This window comes from Erythrolamprus reginae, chromosome 1 (assembly GCF_031021105.1).
Source record: "Erythrolamprus reginae isolate rEryReg1 chromosome 1, rEryReg1.hap1, whole genome shotgun sequence".
NCBI classification, from domain to species: domain Eukaryota; kingdom Metazoa; phylum Chordata; class Lepidosauria; order Squamata; family Dipsadidae; genus Erythrolamprus; species Erythrolamprus reginae.
Genome location: NC_091950.1, coordinates 326,072,143 through 326,097,445, shown reverse-complemented (window position 1 = coordinate 326,097,445; position 25,303 = coordinate 326,072,143). Strand labels below are relative to the sequence as shown.

The 25,303-nt window shown below is 42.3% G+C and overlaps 1 protein-coding gene across 1 annotated transcript in view; it reads right to left on the bottom strand.

The window, feature by feature from the left end:
- Positions 1–25,303, bottom strand: part of TULP4 (TUB like protein 4) — an 84,702-nt gene that overhangs the window by 18,467 nt on the left and 40,932 nt on the right. The window contains exons 4-7 of the mRNA XM_070733780.1: positions 15,385–15,565; positions 7,687–7,821; positions 3,826–3,992; positions 2,419–2,643 (exon numbers count right to left, since the gene is read on the bottom strand). Coding sequence (XP_070589881.1) covers positions 2,419–2,643; positions 3,826–3,992; positions 7,687–7,821; positions 15,385–15,565 — 708 coding nt within the window. The remainder of the gene's footprint in view (positions 1–2,418; positions 2,644–3,825; positions 3,993–7,686; positions 7,822–15,384; positions 15,566–25,303) is intronic.

Here is a 25,303-nt window from a genome sequence, read left to right as displayed (position 1 = left end):
AGCTGCATTAATAGTTATGCGTGTTACTAAAATAAACATTGCTTTGATTTCTTCTTATGAAACTTTGAACCTAGGCCAATGAATTCAGTGGAAATTGTGTTCAAATCAAGGCAGGGAGAGAAGTAGCAATTTAACAAGAGGTCTTAGCCAGTGATAGATAGATAGATAGATAGATAGATAGATAGATAGATAGATAGATAGATAGATAGATAGATAGATAGATAGATAGATAGATAGATAGATAGATTCATTCATTCATTCATTCATTCATTCATTCATTCATTCATTCATTCATTGGATTTGTATGCCGCTCCTCTCTGTAGACTCGGGGCGGCTAACAACAGTAGCAAAAACAGCATATAACAATCCAATATTAAAACAGTTAAAAACCCTTATTATAAAACCAAACATACATATAGACATACCATGCATAAAATTGTAAAGGCCTAGGGGGAAAGAGTATCTCAGTTCCCCCATGCCTGGTGGCAGAGGTGTGTTTTAAGAAGCTTACGAAAGGCAAGGAGGGTGCGGGCAATTCTAATCTCTGGAGGGAGTTGGTTCCAGAGGGCTGGGGCCGCCACAAAGAAGGCTCTTCCCCTGGGTCCCGCCAAGCAACATTGGTTAGTTGACAGGACCCGGAGAAGACCCACTCTGTGGGACCTAACTGGTCGCTGGGATTCATGCAGCAGAAGGGAGGCCAACTTGCTGGTTTGTTTTTTGGGGGTTGTTAAAGGGTATTTAAGGGGTAGAACCAATGTCTTCATTCAAGCCAAAATAAAAATGTTTCACTTGAGTAGCAAGGGGAAAATGAATCTCATCTAGGCTATTGATTTATAAAATCTTCTCCAACATGCAAATGAGGTTTTAAAAAATTAGATTCCTCCTTACGCTAAAAGTGCTTTGAGGGTCAAAATATGGGTGCTTGTGAAATACATTCAAGTTGTGGGTCACCCACCACTGTTGTCAAATATTGCTGCCTTAATCTACAAGGTGATTCTGTACTTCATTTTTTAATGTCAGTCCCTTCTATAGATTAAGCTAGACCTATCTTCCATTCTATACTTACATGTCATACTATACTATACACACCCTAACACTCATGATGTTACCTAGACTGGTTTGTTGGTTTGTTGGTTTGTTTAATTCGACTTCTATGCCACCCAATCCCGAAGGACTCAGGGCGGCTTACAACAACTATATAAATACAGAACAATAAAAAAGTACTCAAATTTAAAATCTAAAAAATTATAAAACCCTAATTAAAAAACCTATAAATTAACCAATCACAACAACATTCATATGATTTGGCCATGATAGTTGTTAATTCATGGCCCACCAGGCCTGCCGGCAAAGCCAGGTCTTCATGGCCTTGCGGAAGGCGAGTAGGGTGGGAGCAGTATGGACATCGGGGGGGGGGGGAGTTGATTCCATAGAGCCGGGGCGGCAACAGAGAAGGCTCCCCCCTGTGGCTCCACCAACCTGCATTGCTTAGTTGATGGGACCCGGAGGCAGCTAACTCTATGTACTCTTATTGGTCTCTGGGAGGTATGCGGCAAGAGAATGTCCTGTAAATAGTCTGGTCCTGAGCCATGTAGGGCTTTATAGCTAATAACCTATAAATAACCTATAACATCTGCAAGAAAACAACCAAGCTCAGGAATAGAAACATAAAAACATACAAGTCTGATGGCAGAAAAAGACCTTGTGGTCCATCTAGTCTGCCCTTATATTATTTTCTGTATTTTATCTTAGGATGGATATATGTTTATCCCAGGCATGTTTAAATTCAGTTACTGTGGATTTATCTACCACGTCTGTTTGTTCCAAGGATCTACTACTCTTTCAGTAAAATAATATTTTCTCACGTTGCTTTTGATCTTTCCCCCAACTAACTTCAGATTGTGTCCCCTTGTTCTTGTGTTCACTTTCCTATTAAAAACACTTCCCTCCTGGACCTTATTTAACCCTTTAACATATTTAAATGTTTTGATCATGTTCCCCCTTTTCCTTCTGTCCTCCAGACTATACAGATTGAGTTCATTAAGTCTTTCCTGATACGTTTTATGCTTAAGACCTTCCACCATTCTTGTAGCCCGTCTTTGGACCCATTCAATTTTGTCAGTATCCTTTTGTAGGTGAGGTCTCCAGAACTGAACACAGTATTCCAAATGTGGTCTCACCAGCACTCTATAAAGCGGGATCATAATCTCCCTCTTCCTGCTTGTTATACCGCTAGCTATGCAGCCAAGCATCCTACTTGCTTTCCCTACCGCCTGACTGCACTGTTCACCCATTTTGAGACTGTCAGAAATCACTACCCCTAAATCCTTTTCTTCTGAAGTTTTTGCTAACACAGAACTGCCAATGCAATACTCAGGACCACACACGGACAGGTTTATCACCCCACCATTTGTTTACCTTGATTGTTGGTGTAAAGGCAGTGGTTAGGTATGAACAAAGCCGAGGAGGCAGGGTTAATTTACTAATATCTTTGTCGTCCCGCAAAGAGCTGGCAATTGTTTGTTGGCACAGGTGCTGTAAGCTGGACACTCGATGCTCTACTCGGACAACATACAGGGCAGGGCCAGAAGCCATGAGTAGACGCGAGTCCCTATGACCCCAGCAAATTGAGATTATGGGGCGCTGTGTGGGAAATATATAAATATATATATTAGACATTTCTGTAATCAATGAATCAAATTTTAAAGATTTTTCAGTAGGATGTATCTTATTGTCCACATTCCTTTCCACATGACTCAGGCCTGAGAAGTATGTTCAAGTGTTTATATTTTTCTAAGGCTCTAGGACTCTATTACTATCTTCAATTGCTAGGATAGAAACATAGAACCATAGAAGGTTGGCGGCAGAAAAAGACCTCATGGTCCATCTAGTCTGCCCTTATACTATTTCCTGTATTTTATCTTAGGGTGGATATATGTTTATCCCAAGCATGTTTAAATTCCGTTACTGTGGATTTGCCCACCACGTCTGCTGGATGTTTGTTCCAAGGATCTACTACTCTTTCAGTAAAATAATATTTTCTCATGTTGCCTTTGATCTTTCCCCCAACTAACTTCAGATTGTGTCCCTTTGTTCTTGTGTTCACTTTCCTATTAAAAACACTTCCCTCCTGGACCTTATTTAACCCTTTAACGTATTTAAATGTTTCGATCATGTCCCCCCTTTTCCTTCTGTCCTCCAGACTATACAGGTTGAGTTCATTAAGTCTTTCCTGATACGTTTTATGCTTAAGACCTTCCACCATTTTTGTAGCCCGTCTTTGGACCCGTTCAATTTTGTCAATATCTTTTCTTAGGTGAGGTCTCCAGAACTGAACACAGTATTCCAAATGTGGTCTCACCAGCACTCTATATAGCGGGATCACAATCTCCCTCTTCCTGCTTGTTATACCTCTAGCTATGCAGCCAAGTATCCTACTTGCTTTTCCTACCGCCCGACCACACTGCTCACCAATTTTGAGACTGTCAGAAATCACTACCCCTAAATCCTTCTCTTCTGAAGTGTTTGCTAACACAGAACTACCTTCCACCATTCTTGTAGCCCATCTTTGGACCGGTTCAATTTTAGGTTATTAGTCCACCACTGGAAGCCTTCTTATCATTTTGATCTTTTCTCCATTTTATTAACAATAATTAACGACAGTTATTAACAATAGTTAAATAAGTCACAGTGATTCTGTGTAATTCGCAATTCAGTGATTCGTATCTGCACTATGATGCTAGCAATTTTTCTATTTGAGAATATATGTTGGGCTTTTGTTTAAAACCTTCTTCCTCAGGTCGTGCTCTTCAGCATAACTCTTACCTGTACAGGGGTCTCCAATGTGTATATGTGTTCTCCATGAATATTGTAGAACTTGACGAGTGCGCTTTTCAGAAAAGAAGTGGCGTTAAGTTCAGCCAACTGGCTTAGTTTTTCCATGCCTGCTACAGCCAGCAAGTCTCCTTGAGTGCACCACTGAGCCACTACATCTAAAAGCACAAAACAGCAGAAACTTAGCATGTAGATCTTCTCATAAGTGCCTACATTTATCTTAGACTCATCTTCTGCATAGGAATGTTTAAGTGGGCTGCCACTAATTTAGAAATAAGCAAAACAGCATATGAATGAACATTATGAAAGTAACAGCAACGATTTTTTGTGAAAACAAATCTTTATGTAACTAAATTAATTGATAAAAAAAGGTACGGAAGGCAGTTTAAAAAAATAATAATAATAGAGAAGACATTGATAACCAAAAAGAACAACAGTGAATGCCGATGACTTCTATTCACCAGAAAATAATTTGATATGCAACAAGACTGTAACTCTCCTTCTCTCAAGAGGAAATTGATGATATTTTATGTTATTTGTAATTTTGTAATTGTCTAGGTGTTTTTTGTTTGTTTAGAAGTGTATGTAAGTTTTTCTATTTTCTTTTTTGTGTATTGCAAATATGTCAATGTATATATTTTCTTGATTATGCTTTTTAAAACAAATTAATAAAAATTATTTTAAAAAGACAAAAGAAAGTAACAGTAACAGTCCATACTCCCTAATAATTTTTCCTGCCTTATCCTTTCAACCCACTTTCACAGAAAGTCTGGATTTAGACATCATTTGATTCACAAGCCATGATTGCTAAACCAAAATAATTGGTTCATGAAACAGGCTAGGCCACTCCCATATGGTGACCTTATGTTTGCATCAGTGGTGGGATTCAAATCATTTAACAACAGGTTTGGTGGGCATGGCTAGGTGGTCATGTGACTGGGTGGGCGTGGTTGGGTGGTTGTGGCCAACTTGATATCATTCACACGGAGGGGCGCCTCACCTGGCTTTTCCTCGCCCCTCCCCTCCCAGCCAGTCTGCACCTCGTCTTGCATGTTATGGTGAGAGAGGAAGCCTTTTCAAAGTAATCTTTCGCTGGATACTAGCCAAAAAGATGATATTTTGCTATCATAAGATCTGATGTACATTTGCAAGTATTGTTTATCACCATTCTCTTGGTAAGTCTGAATGGAGAGATTTATAAAGAATAACAGAGTTGAAAGGGAACTTGGAGGTTTTCTACTCCAACCCTTGATCAAGCATGAGACTCTATGGACAAATTTCTTATTTAAAACTTCCAATGATGGTATATCCACAATTTCTGAAGGTGTCCCATTCCTCTGATTAATTGTTCTCACTGTCAATTTTTTAAAATGATTTCTAGGTTGGATCTGGTTGATAATTTTCCATCTCACAGATCCGTCTTCCAGTTGAGTCAGACACTACCTATTCTATACCTGTGCATTTGGGGGTTTTTCATGTCTAAGTGTAAAATCTTTCTTTCCATTAAATTGAGGTTTTGGTGAGAAATGATGTTCTACAGTGGCATTCATAATTATTTTTGCAAAATGCACTAAAGCTTGAAAAATACATCTCTGCTTATGCTGATAACGATTATTCTTTCTGAACATTAAAGTATATATAGTCAAGCAAATGTTTCTTTTTTATTTTTAAAAATAATCTTTGTTAAGTTTCTACATATAAAAAACAAATCTAAACAAACAAAACATGCAAGGGAAAAAAGAAAGGAAAATGAAAGAAAGTAGACAGTCAAATCGGCTTATAAACGTATAGAGCAAATATTTCCTTGCCAGCCTGCATCTCATCCCCTGCCCTGGCTGGGCCACAAGGGAGGCAGCTAGAAACATAGAAACATAGAAGATTGACGGCAGAAAAAGACCTCATGGTCCATCTAGTCTGCCCTTATACTATTTCCTGTATTTTATCTTAGGATGGATATACTGTATGTTTATCCCAGGCATGTTTAAATTCAGTTACTGTGGATTTAAACTGCGGAGAGGGGCGGCATACAAATCCAATAAATTATTATTATTATTATTATTATTATTATTATTATTATTATTTACCAACCACGTCTGCTGGAAGTTTGTTCCAAGGATCTACTACTCTTTCAGTAAAATAATATTTTCTCATGTTGCTTCTGATCTTTCCCCCAACTAACTTCAGATTGTGTCCCCTTGTTCTTGTGTTCACTTTCCTATTAAAAACACTTCCCTCCTGGACCTTATTTAACCCTTTAACATATTTAAATGTTTCGATCATGTCCCCTCTTTTCCTTCTGTCCTCCAGACTATACAGATTGAGTTCATTGAGTCTTTCCTGATACGTTTTATGCTTAAGACCTTCCACCATTCTTGTAGCCCATCTTTGGACCCATTCAATTTTGTCAATATCTTTTTGTAGGTGAGGTCTCCAGAACTGAACACGGTATTCCAAATATGGTCTCACCAGCGCTCTATACAGCGGGACCACAATCTCCCTCTTCCTGCTTGTTATACCTCTAGCTATGCAGCCAAGCATCCTACTTGCTTTCCCTACCTCCTGACTGCACTGTTCCCCCATTTTGAGACTGTCAGAAATCACTACCCCTAAATCCTTCTCTTCTGAAGCTTTTGCTAACACAGAACTGCCAATACAATACTCAGATTGAGGATTCCTTTTCCCCAAGTTCATTATTTTACAGTTGGAAACATTAAACTGCAGTTTCCATCCTAGCTAGGCTGGAATATGGGCCTTGCTGCTTGCAGGTTCACCCAGGCTACCAAGAGGATCAGGCCAGGTCAGTTGGGTCTTGTGGAGAGCATCGTGTGGGATGTAGCCAAAGGCAGGAAAGTTGGTTGGCCCTCAGAGACTGTGTGGTCAAGGCAAGTAAGGGAGACAGACGGAGAGCAGTAGCAGATGAGGAGTGACTGGGCAGGGTGAGGCAGGCAAGGTGCTGCAGGATTTTTACAACTGGTTCGACCGAACTGGTTGAATCCCACCAAGAAAAAAGGATCATTGAAAAGATATAAATTTGACTTCATCTTAGTGACAATTAATGAAAACAGTTAATTTTGAGTACAGTGTTCCCTCGATTTTCGTGGGTTCGAACTTCGTGGATAGCCTATACCACGGTTTTTCAAAAAATATTAATTAAAAAATACTTCACGGTTTTTTTCCTATACTATGGTTTTCCCCACCCGATGATGTCATACGTCATCGCCAAAGTAATAATTTTTGCAAATAAATAACAAAAATAATAATTACTGTTAAGAAATAATTATGTTTATAAATATCAGGATCACTAAGTGTCTTATTCAATGGTGAGTACCAGTAATAAGGGTGAGTAAATGGCTGTTAAGGGAATGGGAAATGGTAATTTAGGGGTTTAAAGTCTTAAAGGATGGCTTGTGATACTGTCCATAGCCAAAAATTGTGTATTTACTTTGGCATCTCTACTTCGTGGAAATTCGACTTTCGCGGGCGGTCTTGGAACGCATCCCCCGCAGAAATTGAGAGAACACTGTATTCTCCAATCACTTTCTCCTTCTAACACCTTAAAATTACCATTGTTAATAATTTTAGGTAGTGTGAGGGAAATAGAGTCAAAGGTTTTGAGAGGCTGAATAACTGAGCTGAGTCCAGGATATTGAGCCAAGAGACTGTGATGGGTACAAACAGCAACAAAACTAACAACCATTTTATTCGAAGAAGAATCCCTTTGTTCAGTTTTCCTTTTTGACAGGTAGGTGTCACTGTCGCTAGGAGAAAGCAGGCAGACACTTACTGAGCTTATGAGACAGATGCTGTCAAAGCAATCAAAATGAAAGAAAACAAGAAACTTCCCTATTGTACCTTTTAACCCGGAGCGGATGGTGGTAGGCGATAAGTCATCATAGTTGTTCATTAAGCTAATATCTCCTGATGTGAAGCTGACAGTAAGAAGCTGTTTGGTGTTCTGAATCAGGACTGGATATACCGCTGGTCCATCTGCAAGGTAAAATTAGAAAGAAATATCAATGTTTCCAGTTCTACAGGAAGGTCCCGATAGGACTTTAAGTGTAGAGTTTCTCAGAAACAAGCCCATCCACCTTCCAGGATGGTCTATATAACCTATGGCACAAACCTGTCTGCCAGCACTCACAGTGTTGATCTAGCTCAGCTCCAAAGCGCCTGTGTTCACTGGCTAGCTGATTTTCGGCTGGCTCTGGGATAGTGTTTTCAGCCTCAGGAGGGCCTCAGGGGAAGTGGGGTGGGCGTTTTCATCCTCCCCAGGCTCCAAGAAAGCCTTCGGTACCTGGGGAGGGAAAAAAATGGGCCTACCAGGAAATGGACCATTTTCGGCGTCCGGAGGGCCTCTGGGAGTGGGGGAGGCTGTTTTTTCCCTCCCCAAGATCTAGGAAAGCCTCTGGAGCCAAAAAAGCCTTTGGTGCCTCAGGAGGGTAAAAAACGGGCCTATCAGGCCCACCCAAAGTCAGGAAATGGACCATTTTCAGCCTCCGGAGGGCCTTTGGGGGTGGGGTAGGCTGTTTTTGCCCTCCCCAATATCTAGGAAAGTCTCTGGAGCCAAAAAAGCCTTTGGTGCCTGGGGAGGGTAAAAAACAGGCCCACCCGAAGTCAGGAAATGGACCATTTTCAGCCTCCGGAGTGCCTTTGGGGGTGGGGTAGGCTGTTTTGCCCTCCCCAATATCTAGGAAAGCCTCTGGAGCCAAGAAAGCCTTTGGTGCCTGGGGAGGGTAAAAAACAGGCCTACCAGGCCCACCCGAAGTCAGGAAATGGACCATTTTCAGCCTCCGGAGGGCCTCTGGGAGTGGGGGAGGCTGTTTTTGCCCTTCCCAAGCTCTAGGAAAGCCTCTGGAGCCTAGGGAGGGCCAAAATAACAGACCTACTGGAAGTCGGGAAATGCATGTGTGGAGGAATCACGTGCGCATGTGCAGGGGGGCGGGGAACAGGGGGCATTGGATTATGGGTATTATCACACAAACATGCGTGATAGCACATGCGCTTGCACTTTCGGCACTCGAGGAAAAAAAGGGTCACCATCACTGGTCTATAATGTTAGTATCGCATCTTAATACTGATCCCTCAACGACCCATTGAAATTTGCTCTTTGTCAACCTAGTGCCTCCCTGATAAACTAGACTGCAATTCTCCATTAACCTCGCCCCGTGCTGCATCAGGATATTGCCACTATCAGTAGGTTGGAAAAGACTGCCCCACTCCTCAGTTAGAGGCCTTGTTGCAAGCACTCTATAGGGACTCCTGTCTTTTGGTCTATCCACTAGTTGAGAAAGTTGCCACGTTTTGTAAAAATTAGATTTATCTTATTTATTTATTGGCTTGTTGATAGAAGTCCTGCCTCCCCTTAAAAATACATTTCACAGCATGATCAGAGTCCCCTACATTCTGTAAATGGATCACATTGATCCAGGAAGTTATGAAGACTTCTACCTATGTGGTGCAGCTGCACAAATCTTCTTGTAAACTTTTGATACCAGAAAACTTTCCAAAACACAATATCTTGCCCGCATAGCTTGGAGACAAGCCAATAAGTGCCATGAAGTATTTGCCTCTATCCAGGTTGACACATAGCAAAAAAGGAACTGACTTGGGCCAATACAGAGGCCAACTATGCTAAGAGTAAAAGAAAAAAATGTGTTTGAGCTATTCCTACCACTATCCAAAGTTTGCCACAAGAAGCTAGTGGACCAGACCTGGTTCTTGAAGCAACACTGTTTATGACTCCCATGTTTCATAATATTTTGAAGAACATATGGGGGGAAAAAACCTGTTGCACTTCAATTATGAGACAAAGCAGCATGTTCACACCATATTCTTTTATCCAAAGTTTCCTCCAGTACTAATTCATCCATGTTTGGATGAAATGAAATGAATATATATATAGGAGAGAGGCCCATTCATTTCCCAAGTACTCCCGATCTGAAACCTCTTAAAATTGAAATATTCATGTTTCATACTTAGCGAGCTCATATTTTAAAAGACAACTTGACCATCCATGATCGGGAAGAACAGGATGAATCCTGAAAACACAGAAACTACTAAAAGACAATGTCAAGTTTCTATAAGGCCAGTGAAGGGCTACCAAAATTTTCACTACCACACTGTGGGCATGGCTTATGCATTTTGTTTCAACATCTTTCAGTGCAAATTGGGTGTTCTGGGGTGGAGCTCCATTTTCGCTACCCCACTGCGTTCTCCCCTGTCTGGGCAGTAGCCCACTCCTGATTATCTACAATATAGTGTATGTACACATACACACGCACAGCTCTTCTAAAATTATACACATCCAACCTCATAGAAAAAACATACCTGGAGCCCAGAAGAAAAAAAAGGGGGGGGGGAATCAAAATTTTACTGCCGGTACTATGTACCTGACCGTACCCCTAAGAACCCACCACTGTATAAGGATATTTCTTTGGGGTTCAAATTTGTACTTTATATATTTTACACACACACAAACACACACAAAACGCATACTATATATTATATTTTTGCAGCACCATCTTCAATACTTATTATATAATTACATTAATTCTGGCTGCCACTGCATGAGAAAGATGCTCTTCAAACATCACTCTAGATCCGTGATGGCGAACCTATGGCACATGTGCCCAAAGTCACCTTGCACATTCCTCTTCCAAGTTTTGGGTGTGCATACATACGCAACGAACAGCTGGCCCTCGTGCATGCAGCAGTGCTGGAAACTGGAAGAGATGGTCTTCTGTTTTCTAGCACACCAGCTGATCATCACACACGCATGCAAACCAGAAACTGGAGGAATAGCTGGCCGGCAAGCATGTGCGCATGCCGGAAACCAAAAGTTCATTTTCCTGGGCAGCTCCTCTTCTGCTTTGTGGCCCCGAGGAACGGGCGCACACCCTCCCTTTTCAGTATTCAGGGCTGCAAATGTTCACCATCACTGCTCTAAATGCATTCTGCTAAGTTGTGGAGAACTGAAAATCAGTATCATATAACCAGTAGCGGGTTGCTACCGGTACAGTAAAGCAGCGTTTCCCAACCTTGGCAACTTGAAGATATTTGGACTTCAACTCCCAGAATTCCCCAGCCAGCAAATGCTGGCTGGGGAATTCTGGGAGTTGAAGTCCAAATATCTTCAAATTGCCAAGGTTGGGAAACACTGCAGTAAAGGACAACACACGGATAGTGATTATTGCGCTACGTGTTGTCAATCAAGAGGCAGGAAGCAGCATGGCATCTTGTGGGGAAGGCACTTCTTTTTTGGACCAAGCCTTGCACCCCCTTTTATTATCATTCATCAGTCATCAAGCTACATCTCATTGGGTATTAGAGAATACAGGATCCTACTGGATGGTTCAGTGCATGGGAGGGCCTCACGTTTGCCTCGTGGACAGTGAATGATCAATTATGTTGATGCTTTAAAGCCATTGCCTACGTGCAGGTCTGGAGGTCCTTTCCAGAGCTGTTTGCAACTGATAAGGAAGCATCTCTTCCAAGGGAGGGGGAGAAATATATGGGATGTCAGTAATCAACTTAACGGTTGATCTGTGCTTACAGAAAGTCATGTAGTAGCTTACTGTGGTTTGCCAGCTTATTAATGATTTTCTGTCTCCACACTACGCAGGCAGCTTCAGGTCTCTTGTGTGCACACCCACACATCCCAGTTTGTTTTTGCTTCTGTGCTTCTGGGCTTTCCCAAATATGCCCATGTTACACCAACACTCCACAGTCTGCATTGGTTGCCGATCAATTTCCAGTCACAATTCAAAGTGTTGGTTATGACCTATAAAGCCCTTCATGGCACCGGACCAGACTATCTCAGGGACCGCCTTCTGCTGCACGAATCCCAGCGACCAGTTAGGTCCCACAGAGTGGGTCTTCTCCGGGTCCCGTCAACTAAACAATGCCGCTTGGCGGGACCCAGGGGAAGAGCCTTCTCTGTGGCGGCCCCGGCCCTCTGGAACCAACTCCCCCCAGAGATTAGAATTGCCCCCACCTTCCTTGCCTTTCGTAAGCTGCTTAAAACCCACCTCTGCCGCCAGGCATGGGGGAACTGAGATATTATTTCCCCCTAGGCCTTTACAGTTTTATGCATGGTATGTCTGTATGTATGTTTGGTTTTTATATTAATGGGTTTTTAATCGTTTTTATTATTGGATTATTATTGTATGCTGTCTTATTATTGCTGTTAGCCGCCCCGAGTCTCCGGAGAGGGGCGGCATACAAATCCAATAAATAATAATAATAATGCGCAGATTTCGGCAATTTTTTGCTTCTGGGCATGTGAGGAAGCAAAAAACAATCGCCACAATTTATCTCGCGTGCGTGTCCCCTCGCAATACTTTGCTTCCTGAGCATGTGCAGGAAGCAACAACACATGGGGATGGGCGCGCATGCATGAAAAATACCTGAAGATGCGCACGCAGCGCACTGGTAGCGGTGGTAATGGGAATCCACCCCTGCATATAACTGATACTGTTTAATGCATCTAATTCAAGCAACTCCCTCCTACTCTTCTAGTGAGTCAAAACCAGATCAATGGAACACAAAATGCTTCATAAAAACATGTGACATTAGCCTAATCAATAGAAATAGGCTTGAACCAAGTTCACCCACTGCTGACTGACTCAGTGTGATTTACACACCTGCCAGCTTTATTCTTTTATAGCAAGGCACATGGCACTGTGAAGCAATCTCAGAATGAACCTCTTGTCCTAATTTATTATAAACCAGAAGTTTTCCAGTGAAAGGAAACAGCAAAGCTGGGAGCAGCAGCCTGTTTCCATAGATTCATCTGGTGATGCCATAAATAGTGGAGTTTGCATGCTCGAAATGAAAACCAAATCCTTCGTGTTTCTCTCTTTGGTTGTGGGAAGGAAGTTGTTTGAGGTCCCACAGAGTTGGTCTCCTTAGGGTCCCGTCAACCAAACAATGTCGGCTGGCGGTACCTAGGGGAAGAGCCTTTTCTGTGGGGGGCCCGGCCCTCTGCAATCAGCTCCCCCCGGAGATTCGCACTGCCCCTACAATCCTTGCATTCCGAAAGAGTTTAAAAACTCATCTCATTACTAGATATTCCCCCTGACCAACGAATATTTTTAAGTATGATTTCTTGAATAAATGTTAATGGAAGTTTTTAAAATTAGAATTTTTAAAGATTGTTTTTATGTATATTAATTGGATTGATTTACTACTGTCTAGTGATGGGCGAATTTTGCAGTGTTCAGTATGCCGAACATGAACCTGAAATTTTTCCAAACTTCGGGCAAAGTTCGGGGTCGTGTTCGGCATTCGGAGCTTTGACGTCACCGGCAGGTTCCTAAGGACGCCAAGGTGATCACTTCCTGGATTCCACTGGGGTCCTTAGCAACCTGCCGGTGACGTCAAAGCTCTGCCCCCGGAATCTCTTCATGGGAGGGATTCCCCAGCTCCTTCAAAGGGAGGTCTTCACGTAAAAATAAGCATTGTTATTTTTACGAAAAAGGACACCGCAGCAGCACTGCAAGCAAAGGGCGGTCCTTTCACGTAAAAATAAACACTTACGAACCCAAGCCTCCGAAACTGTAACCAGAAAAGGCAGAGAGAAGCCTCCATGGGGCCTCTCTAGGAATCTCCTGGGTGGAAATGGAGCCTGAAAAGGCAGGGAGAAGCCTCCATGGGGCCTCTCTAGGAATCTCCTGGGAGGAAACAGGGCCTCCACCCTCCCTGTGGTTTCCCCAATCGCACACATTATTTGCTTTTACATTGATTCCTATGGGAAAAAGTGCTTCTTCTTACAAACATTTCTACTTAAGAACCTGGTCACAGAATGAATTAAGTTCATAAGTAGAGGTGCCACTGTACTTAAAATAACCTCTCACACTGCAGCTTCTTAGCATGAAGGGATATAATATAAAGCAATCTGGGGATCTGAGATAATTCACTCAAGAAACTGATTTCAGAAAGGCCCCATAGATGTTGGAAGATCCTCTTTGGGACACCTAAATATATTAAGAACAGCAAGAAACTGTTTTAAGTAAGGAATATGCTATTTTTCTAAGCACCATTAGAGTTGAATGTTGGAATGTAAAGCACAGCTAAGACCAACCAAGTAGTTGGGGCAGAATCTAACAATTATTTCCATCTATCTAATAATATCATCCTATCACCATATTAAAAAATGACTAAATTATGCCATTCGTTATTTTTTGCTAGGACTCTGAGACCACACCCATGGGAGCTGCAAATGCTCCTGCTTTAATTGTTCCACTGGTTGAAAGTTGGAATAGCCTAAGGAAGGCTGGGAGCTAGAGATTATCTCTTTCTACTTCCCTTTTGATAAACAAGGAAATCTGGTAATTAATAGCAGTCAAGCTACAGATTAGTTTCTGAAATAAGTAAAGTACTTGCCCTTTTGAAATTCGTGCTCATTGTCTTGTGTTTTGGTTTTGAGAATAGAAAATCATGGAAGAACTGATAATGTGACTTAATCTAGCTGTTCAATGGCTTCAGACAAACAATTCCTTATTTTGTGCTTTTGACTGGAAAATGTGTCTAATTAAGCAAAGTAAGCACACAATGTACAACGTACAAATTCAATCCTCAGCAATGATGTGGAAGAAATGTAAAAATCTACTTAATATACAAATGATGCCAGTCTGCTTGCAGATGTATTAAACATTCAATGGCCTTGTTCAAAAAATAACAAAGAATTTCAAAAGAAAAATACAAAAACAAAAATAATTCACCAGGTGTTATTATTCCTCAATAACTGATATCCAAATTCTGGAAATCTTTTCACTTGTTAGGAAGAGGTGTTGATTCCTGAAAATAAATCAGAGGTCTATAGCAGGTATCTCCAATCTTGGCAACTTTAAGTCTGGAAGCTGGCTCAAAAACTCTGGGAGTTGAAGTCCACAAATCTTAAAGTTGCCAAGGTTGGAGACTCCAATAGAGTACTTTCTTTTTTAAAGAAATAATCTTTATTAAGTTTCTATATATAAAAAACAATCTAAACGAAAAAAACATACAAAGAAAGAAAAGAAAGAAAAATGAAAGCAAGTAGACAGACAAATCGGCTTATAAATTTATAGAACATATAAAGCGTTCAGTTTCAGTAGTGTTCGATATATGCACATAGTTATTTTCTTATCACCAATTAATATTTTATTTCACTATATACATATACTTATCTGTTATATAAAAGACATATTTTATCAACCATATTGTTGACTATCACTATTGAGCGACCTAATATTTGGGGCCTCTCTAGGAATCTCCTGGGAGGAAACAAGACCGGAAAAGGCAGGGAGAAGCCTCCGTGAGGCCTCTCTAGGAATCTCCTGGGAGGAAACAGGGCCTCCACTCTCCCTGTGGTTTCCACAATCACACACATTATTTGCTTTTACATTGATTCCTATGAGAAAAAATGCTTCTTCTTACAAACTTTTCTACTTAAGAACCTGGTCACGGAATGAATTAAGTTTGTAAGTAGAGGTACCACTGTACATTGTTTTACCATCAGAATGAGAAGCAGGACAAAAACATACAAATGCTGAACTGAAAGAAAAAAATGACCTTGTGGTGGGGAATAATCATCCGAATCTGTGTCGCTCTCGCTACTGTCTTCCACCAAGAAACTTGGGTAATTCCAGGACATACTAAGGATGCCATCGGACTCATGAAGAAGAACATGTGCCAGCATTCGGCCATGGCAATCCATAACAATAACCTGACCATCAGCAGTACCAAATAAGACCTAGGAAAAAAAATATACCATTGTTAGTAAAAGTATAAAAGACATATTTTATCAACCATATTGTTGACTATCACTATAAAAGTATAAAAGAAGCAAAATTTTAAAGGCTGGAACAACATATAACTCAAATAATCTTTGGATAGTAAAATCCTAAACGGTCCACTTTCATAATGGATACAAAGTAGATGCTACAAGAATCATCTCTATTGGCCTCAAATAAACCCAACACTTGAAAAATGCATCTTCCCAGTAAGGTCTATCCCAGTGATGGCGAACCTATGGCACGGGTGCCACAGGTGGCACGTGGAGCCATATTTGCTGGCATGCGAGCCGTTGCCGTAGCTCAGCTCCAACATGCATATGTGTGCCAGCCAGCTGATTTTTGATTCACACAGAGGCTCTGGGAGGGCATTTCTGGCTTCCAGAGAGCCTTCGGGGGGATGGGGGAGGCCGTTTTCACCCTTCCACAGCTCCAGGGAAGTCTTTGGAGCCAAGGAAGGGTAAAACACGAGCCTACTGGGCCCACCAGAAATTGGGAAACAGGCGGTTTCCTGCCTCCAGAGAGCCTCCGGGATGTGGAGGAAGCTGTTTTCCCTAGCCATTGAATCATGGGCATGGGTATTCATGCATCCACGATAACATATGCACACGCTCTTTTGGCACCCAAGAAAAAAAAAGGTTCGCCATCACTGGTCTATCCTATCATAAACAAACTTGCATTGTTTTTCTTCCACAAACATTTAATAAGTTTCTTTTTATGGTTTGCTGTTTATACTCTCCTTCGGAATATTTAGGGTTGAGCTGGGGGTGCTGGTCCTTGGTGTTACCGGAGCTTGGTTTCTTTCTTGCAGACGCTTCATTACCAAACTGTTGTGGTTAGCTCTGGCCCAGCTCCTGCCCCAAGGACTGTGGATGTGGGGGAGACATCCACATGCTGCAGGCCTGTTTTGCCCCGGTGGAATCTGCTGGTGAAGGCTCCTCTGACCAAGAAGACATGAGTGACAGGGAGGAGGAGAGTGTGACAGACAACTCAGAAGGAGATCAATTATCTAGCTCCTCCTTGGATTCAGAACAAGAGTTAATGATACAGCCACGCATGCAGAGAGCGATGCATAGGCAGCAACAACTGAGAGATTATTATCAAAGAAAATGAGGCCACCTGTGGTTGGGTGGGGCTGTGGTAATTAGTGAGGCTGTTATAAATGGCAGCCTGTGGGTTTGGCCATTGAGGATTATCTAATTGTTGTGTTTAGTGCCTGCTTTGCTGCGTTTGACCTTTTGTGTGCTGATTTTTCCCCGCTTTGAAACTAACCCAGAGCAAAGTGTGTTTCACTTTGTGAAAGAAGAAGGACTGTGAATTGCCTCACAGCTGCAAGCTAAGTATCACAGAACTGATAAGGGACTTGTACAAATTACCAATTTGTTTGGAGACAAGTGCTCTTTGCTATACACTTGCTCTGTTTATTTGCATTTTCGGTATAAAGAACATTGTTTTGAATTTTCAAAGGTGTGTGTCTGAAACTGTATCTGTGCATTTTTGGGAGGATTCTACCAGAGAGCTCGACAGAACACAAACTAGGTAATATCACCAATGTTAGTACAAAGTCCCCACAATTCTCTCCTTTCCTACAGAAGGTTTCTTTCTCCCGTATCTAGCATGCTTTTTTTCTTCCATTTTTCAATATTTGGCCATTCTATACCTTTTCCCCAGCACGCCACAGTTTGAATTGGAAAAGCCTTGCTGCATGGAATCTAAAATAACACAGTTATATAAAGGCATACCTCTGTGGTGCTTCTGTACTTCTGAAAATTTAATCCATCCCTTTATGTAGTAGATAGTTAAAATACTTCAGGCAAATAGAGACCTGATAACAAAATACTAAGTAACTGGACATAAGATGTCTAATGTAGCACCGATTAAGCACAATAGAAACTTGACCAATTAGCAACCAACTGTGCATCCCCCTGCAGGAAAATTTATGGGAAATAATCCTGTGAAACTGGAATGGAATAGGAAAACTACAAGCTAAACAATCACAAATAAATGAAAATTCTCACCCACAGTGTCGGTTCCTAAAATGAATAAAGCACAGCTTTTTAAAAAAAAAAAAAAAAAAGCAATTAATATACATCATGCCTCAAACAATATCTCCCCATTAATATTCTTCTGTTTTCCAATGCATTGAGAAAGCTATTGTTTGTACACTTTCACTGATTTGGGAACACATATAACCAGAGGTGGTATTCAGCCAGTTTGGACCGGTTCGGGCGAACTGGATGCTAATTTTACATTTGGTTTTATGAACCGGTAGTTGCAAGGACTGGCTGGCCCCCCCCCATTCCTGTCCTCCCCTCCCCGGAGTCTCAACATGGCCCATTTTGGATGCCAGGTAAGTGCGGGGCGCACACAGAGGCTCTGGGAGGGAGAAAAACAGGCCTCACTGAAGTTCTAGAAGTCTAGAAACAGGCCCGTTTCTGGACTCCGTGTTGGATTTCTATGTTATTTGTGGTTATAAGTGATGTTCTTCACTTCATACAGCAGAGACTCGTCATAGCAGAACTGTGATGCTATGTATATTGGGGTACAGATACAGTGACTCCAATATAAATCTTATGCTTTTATTTCTTCTTTTCTCATTGAACTGGTTTCATATTTACACAAATAAACAACTGGAAAGTATAACTATATTACATCTGCTCTCTATGATGCAGATTCACCAATAGTCAGCATACGAATCTATCTTCCAACTGCCAAAAACTGATTTACATACCAATATGCAAATTAGTTCTCTCTCAACATTCCATCCCCTTTTTCCATGCTATATGCTTACACTCCGGAGCCCAGAAAGACTGTTTTCACCCTCCTGGAGGTTGAGGAAAGACTCTGGAGCCTGGGGAGGGAAAAAATGGGCCTCCTGGAAGTTTGAAAACAGACCTGTTTTTGGCCTCTAGAGCACAGTAGGCCGTTTTTGCCCTCCTGGATGCTTGAGAGAGCCTGGGAAGGGCAAAAAAAACAGCCTTCCAGAAGTTCAGAAATGGGCCTGTTTCTGGCCTCTGCAGGTCCTCCGGAGCCTGGGGGAGACCATTTTTGCCCTCTTGGAGGAAAGCCTCCGGAGCCTAGGGAGGGCAAAAACACTCCCCCCCCCCCCCATTGTGGTGTAGGAGGCTGATTAGGCCATACCCATCATGGCCACGCCCAGCCTGCAACCAGGCAGAGAACTGGTTGCTAAAATGTTTGATTCCTACCCCTGCACATAACATACTGCAGAAGAGAGGTCACAAGTGAAAAAATATACAGGCTGACTTAAGTCACAGCACCATCCACTTTCATAGAAGTTTTCACAGGTTGCAATATAGACTTCATTTATAATGAATTTTAAAACATTAATATATTCCAAGGCCTGTTCAAAGAAACTAAAGAGACAGGTTTCTGACTTCTATAACGTACAGTTCAATACGTCTGGGTATGTAGAATAAGCAACATTCATTATTTATTGCTAAAAATGCTGAAGGATTCTTCAAAGATCAGTTAGGTCATTAGCAATGCTCAATGAACAGCACCAAAAAGGTATTAGAGAGGCAACCTGATATAGTGGTTAAGGCATCTGGCTATAAACTAGGGGACTATTTAGAAACATAGAAACATAGAAGACTGACGGCAGAAAAAGACCTCATGGTCCATCTAGTCTGCCCTTATACTATTTTCTGTATTTTATCTTAGGATGGATCTATGTTTATCCCAGGCATGTTTAAATTCAGTTACAGTGGTACCTCAAGATACGAACCCCTCGTCTTACGAACAACTCGTGATACGAACCCAGGGTTCAGCAAAATTTTGCCTCTTCTTACGAACTTTTTTCGAGTTACGAACCTGCGTTCGGAGACAGCTGGGAAGCCGCGCGGCTGTTTTAAAAGGTAACAGCCGGGCGGCGGGGCTTCCCAGAAGCCTCCCGAACCCCGGTTCGTAACTCGAACAAAGTTCGTAAGAAGAGGCAAAATTTGGCTGAACCCCGGGTTCGGTTCGGGGGGTTCCTGGCAAGCCCCCCAGGCCGGCTGCGACCTTTTAAAACACCCGCGCCGCTTCGCAGCTGTCTCCTGAAGCCGAACGCGGAAGTTCGGCTTTGCCGTTCGGCTTCAGGAGACAACTGCGAAGCGTCGCGGCTCTTTTAAAAGGTCGCAGCCGGCCTGGGGGGCTTGCCAGCACCCCCCCGAACCCGGGTTCGGGGTTCGGGGGGTGCTGGCAAGCCCCCCAGGCCGGCTGCGACCTTTTAAAACACCCGCGCCGCTTCCCATCTGTCTCCTGAAGCCGAACACGGAAGTTCGGCTTTGCCGTTCGGCTTCAGTAGACAGATGGGAAGCGGCGCGGGTGTTTTAAAAGGTCGCAGCCGGCCTGGGGGGCTTGCCAGCAGCCCCCCGAACCCCGAACCCGGGTTCGGGGGGGTGCTGGGAAGCCCCCCAGGCCGGCTGTCACCTTTTAAAACAGCCGGAAAGCCGTTTTTTTGCAGGGGTTTTTTGGTTGCATGGATTAATTGACTTTACATTGTTTCCTATGGGAAACAATGTTTCGTCTTACGAACTTTTCGTCTTACGAACCTCCTCCTTGCACCAATTAAGTTCGTATCATGAGGTATTACTGTACTGTGGATTTACCAACCACGTCTGCTGGAAGTTTGTTCCAAGCATCTACTACTCTTTCAGTAAAATAATATTTTCTCATGTTGCTTTTGATCTTTCCCCCAACTAACTTTATTTATTTATTTATTGATTATTGATTAATTGGATTTTTATGCCGCCCCTCTCCGAGGACTTGGGGCGGCTTACAACATGTATAATAAAACAATGTATAACATTTCAGAGCCAATTAATTAAATATAAAATCTAAAAAACCCAAGCCATAAAAAGCGATCATTCCCATTCAATCAACTTTCTCTCAGCACATTCATCGGCCAGGGGTCAAGAATCTAATAGCCCCAAGTCTATGAGTTCCAGTCCCACCTTACGCATGAAGTCAGTTGAATGACCTTGGACAAGTTACTTTCTATCAGCCCTAGGAAAGAGGCAAAGGCAAACCACTTCTCAAAAACCTTGCCAAGAAAGCTGCATTAGTCTAGGTCCGTGTTGGTGAACCTATGACACGGGTGCCACAGGTGGCACATGGAGCCATATCTGCTTGCACATGAGCCGTTGCACTAGCTCAGCTCCATCAAACATGTGGGCACCTGCCAGCTGATTTTTTGCTCGCGTGGTGACTCTGGGAGGCCCTTTTTGGCCTCCGGAGGGCCTCCGGGGGGGCAACAAGAGAGGGCGTTTTTGCCCTCCCCAAGCTCTATGAAAGCCTCTGGAGCCTGGGAAGGGTGAAAAATGGGCCTCCTGGAAGTTTGTAAACAGGCCTGTTTCTGGCTTCTGGAGCCCAGTAGTCCCACTAGAAGTCAGGAAATGGGTGAACATGGGCACGTGGAGGGGTATTGAATATGGGTGTGGGCACACACACATCTGCAATAGCACATGCATGCATTATTTTGGCACCTGTGGGAAAAAAGGTTCACTATCACTGGTGCTAGTGCCTAAACTCAAACGCGCCAAAAAAAGAATTATCTATCAATACAGTGATACCTCGTCTTACAAACGCCTCGTCATACAAATTTTTCGAGATACAAACCCGGGGTTTAAGATTTTTTTGCCTCTTCTTATAAACTATTTTCACCTTACAAACCCACTGCCACCACTGTGATGCACCGCCTCCGGACTTCCATTGCCAGCGAAGCACCCATTTTTGCGCTGCTGGGATTCCCCTGAGCTCCCCTCCATGGGAAACACCACCTCTGGACTTCTCTGTTTTTGTGATGTTGCAGGGGAATACCAGCAGGGGAATACCAGCAGCGCAAAAACAGGCTCTTCGCTGGCAACGGAAGTCTGGAGGTGGGGTTTCTCATGGAGGGGAGCCTCAGGGAAATCCCAGCAGTGTAAAAACGGGTGCTTCGGCTGGCAAAAGGGGTGAATTTTGGGCTTGCACGCATTAATTGCTTTTCCATTGATTGCTATGGGAAATATTGTTTCGTCTTACAAACTTTTCACCTTAAGAACCTCGTCCCAGAACCAATTAAGTTTGCTATTATTAGCTTGACATGTGTTCTCTTATTGTTTTGATGGATTGTTTTATTGCAATGTTTTGAACAAGCAGTATATTTCATATTTGGGAGATCCTAAAGACATAATGTAACCTTGTGCATTATTCTCTAGCAGTGATTATAATAATAGGTTTAATTTTAGGTAAACATGCAAAATGTTTCATTGTGTGTCTACCCAAGCTTGGAAAGGAAGAAACAAATAAAGATATTAGCCTGAATCAATGCTGAGCGGTATAATTTTGGATCTACATTTATGCTCCCTTCTGAGTCATCCAACTCTACAGGGTCACTGACAATTCTATGTTATTCTGGCTTCTCTGGGTAGTGTATAATTAGCATGCTTGTGGTATTGTAACTGCCTTTCTTTCAGCCTGATAGTTAGGTAGAGGTGTATTCAAACAAGGCTTCTACTTTCTTGGTGACTTCTGCATTAAATAGAAGGTATTGAGCCATGGGAGGTTTTTAATCATTATTTTTAACTGTACTGTGCTAAGTCAGTAATTCTCCAAATGTGAGATAGGAAGTACAGTACAGCTGTCAGAGGAGGTGGGAAAAGCCCATTGAGGACCAGTAGGAAAAAGTCCTTTTGCTCATAATCAAACTCTACTCGGGAAGCGGCTTGGGTTGTTGTTGGGTTACAAATACAGTTACAAAAACTAAAGGGGATTTAGGGGTAGTGAGTTCTGACAGTCTCAAAATAGGTGAACAGTGCAGTCAGGCCGTAGGGAAAGCAAGTAGAATGCTTGGCTGCATAGCTAGAGGTATAACAAGCAGGAAGAGGGAGATTGTGATCCCGCTGTATAGAGCGCTGGTGAGACCACATTTGGAATACTACTGGGTTCAGTTCTGGAGACCTTGTCTACAAAAAGATATTGACAAAATTGAACAGGTCCAAAGATGAGCTACAAGAATGGTGGAAGGTCTTAAGCATAAAACCTATCAGGAAAAACTTAATGAACTCAATCTGTGTAGTGAGGAGGACAGAAGGGAAAGGGGGGACATGATCGAAACATTTAAATATGTTAAAGGGTTAAATAAGGTTCAGGGGGGAAGTTAGCTGGGGGAAAGATCAAAAGCAACATGAGAAAATATTATTTTACTGAAAGAGTAGTACAGTAGATGCTTGGAATAAACTTCCAGCAGACGTGGTTGGTAAACCCACAGTAACTGAATTTAAACATGCCTGGGATAAACATATCCATTGTAAGATAAAATACAGGAAATAGTATAAGGGCAGACTAGATGGACCATGAGGTCTTTTTCTGCCATCAGTCTTCTATGTTTCTACGTTTCTAAGGGCCGGGGCCGCCACAGAGAAGGCTCTTCCCCTGGGTCCCGCCAAACAACATTGTTTAGTTGACGGGACCCAGAGAAGGCCCACTCTGTGGAACCTAACTAGTTGCTGGGATTCGTGCAGCAGAAGGCGGTCCCTGAGATAATGCACCTGCACAAAAAGGCATCAGCAAACAGAAATCATTACATTGAAATAACAAAAAAATGACGCAATCTTCAGTCCCTAACCTCACACCCAACAACTTCTCCACTGGCTGGAGAAAACCAAGAGAGCCATGGGAAAGGAGCACAATGCTCCCTAGGCTACTGCCTAACCACTAAATAGGTGAGAGCCACTGGCCTCAATCACCAAAGTGCCACTGGATTTCTGTGAGTGATTGGCTCTAGTGACAGAGCCGGCTGCATAGTCAATGCCATGAAAAGCACAACAATTGCTGCCTGACCAGAGCCGAAGCTCAGCCATTGAACTCCCCACAATCCTCCAATGTAGTTGAGGACCTTGGGGACCGACTCGCACTTAGCTGAAAACAATAATCTGTGTTCAGTTCTGGAGACCTCACCTACAAAAAGATATTGACAAAATTGAACGGGTCCAAAGACGGGCTACAAGAATGGTGGAAGGTCTTAAGCATAAAACGTATCAGGAAAGACTTAATGAACTCAATCTGTATAGTCTGAAGGACAGAAGGAAAAGGGGGGACATGATCGAAACATTTAAATATATTAAAGGGTTAAATAAGGTCCAGGAGGGAAGTGTTTTTAATAGGAAAGTGAACACAAGAACAAGGGGACACAATCTGAAGTTAGTTGGGGGTAAGATCAAAAGCAACATGAGAAAATATTATTTTACTGAAAGAGTAGTAGATCCTTGGAACAAACTTCCAGCAGACGTGGTAGATAAATCCACAGTAACTGAATTTAAACATGCCTGGGATAAACATATATCCATCCTAAGATAAAATACAGAAAATAGTATAAGGGCAGACTAGATGGACCATGAGGTCTTTTTCTGCCGTCAGACTTCTATGTTTCTATGTTTCTATAATCCTTTGGTTTAAGGCAGTGTTTCTCAACCTTGGCCGTTTGAAGATGTGCAGACTTCAATTCCCAGAATTCCCCAGCCAGCAACGCTGGCTGGGGAATTCTGGGAGTTGAAGTCTGCACATCTTCAAACGGCCAAGGTTGAGAAACACTGGTTTAAGGTGTAAATAACAAAATAGGAAAGTGTTCTGATTCCAAAAGCTGCTCCCCAAAATGCTCTCTTCACAGGCTTGGATTTTCAAAATAACACTTCTTTATTTATTTTCTTCCACACTGAAATTCGTCAATGTACATCTACTGCATGCAAGTACATTTCAATCTCACAAGCTAACCTACAAAGTCATAAATTCTTTCTAATGAGCAGGCTGTCGGCTTCTAACATCTCCTTATCTCTGGATCAGGTTAAAGCTAATTTCAAACAGTTTTATCATGCAATTTTAGAACTTACTTCGCCCGAGAAACGGCAGAACATCCCTCTTGTCTTCCTCACTTTGCCGAAAAGCGTCCCTCATTTCCGGCTATCTCCGGATGTGAGGTATTAATTAATTTATACACTCTGAATAGCAGATTCAAAACCTCTTTCCCAAAAGCTCATCTTTTCTTTTTTCTAACCTCCTAAATCTGGCACTTAACCAAGGGCTATTATCTATTCTCCTATTGTCTGAAGAAGCACTACAGTGTTCCCTCGATTTTCGCGGGTTCAAACTTCGTGAAAAGTCTATACCACGGTTTTTCAAAAATATTAATTAAAAAATACTTCGTGTTTTCCCCCCCTATACCACGGTTTTTCCCGCCCAATGACATCATATATGTCATTGCCAAACTTTTGTCCGCCTTTAATAATTTTTTTAAAATAAACTTTAATAAATAACCCTGGTGAGGAATAATCTAAATGGTTGCTAAGGGAATGGGAAATTGCAATTAAACTGTTAAGGGAAATTAAACTGTTAAGGGAAGGCTTGTGATACTGTTCATAGCCAAAAAATAGTGTACAGTATTTACTTCCGCATCTCTACTTCGTGGAAATTCGACTTTCGCGGGCGGTCTCGGAACGCATCCCCCGCGAAAATCGAGGGAACACTGTACTATCCATGCTAACGTCCGATGGATTTTCTACTAAGCTTTCATCCTCACTACCATCCTCCACTTCTCTTACATCAGGGTAAATTACAGTTTCGGTGTCTTCTTCCTCTTCTGAATCTGACATTTCCAAAGGCTGACAGGGAACACTCACAACAGAAAGGAGCTGAATTAGCCTCATCCATCCAGTCTGAGG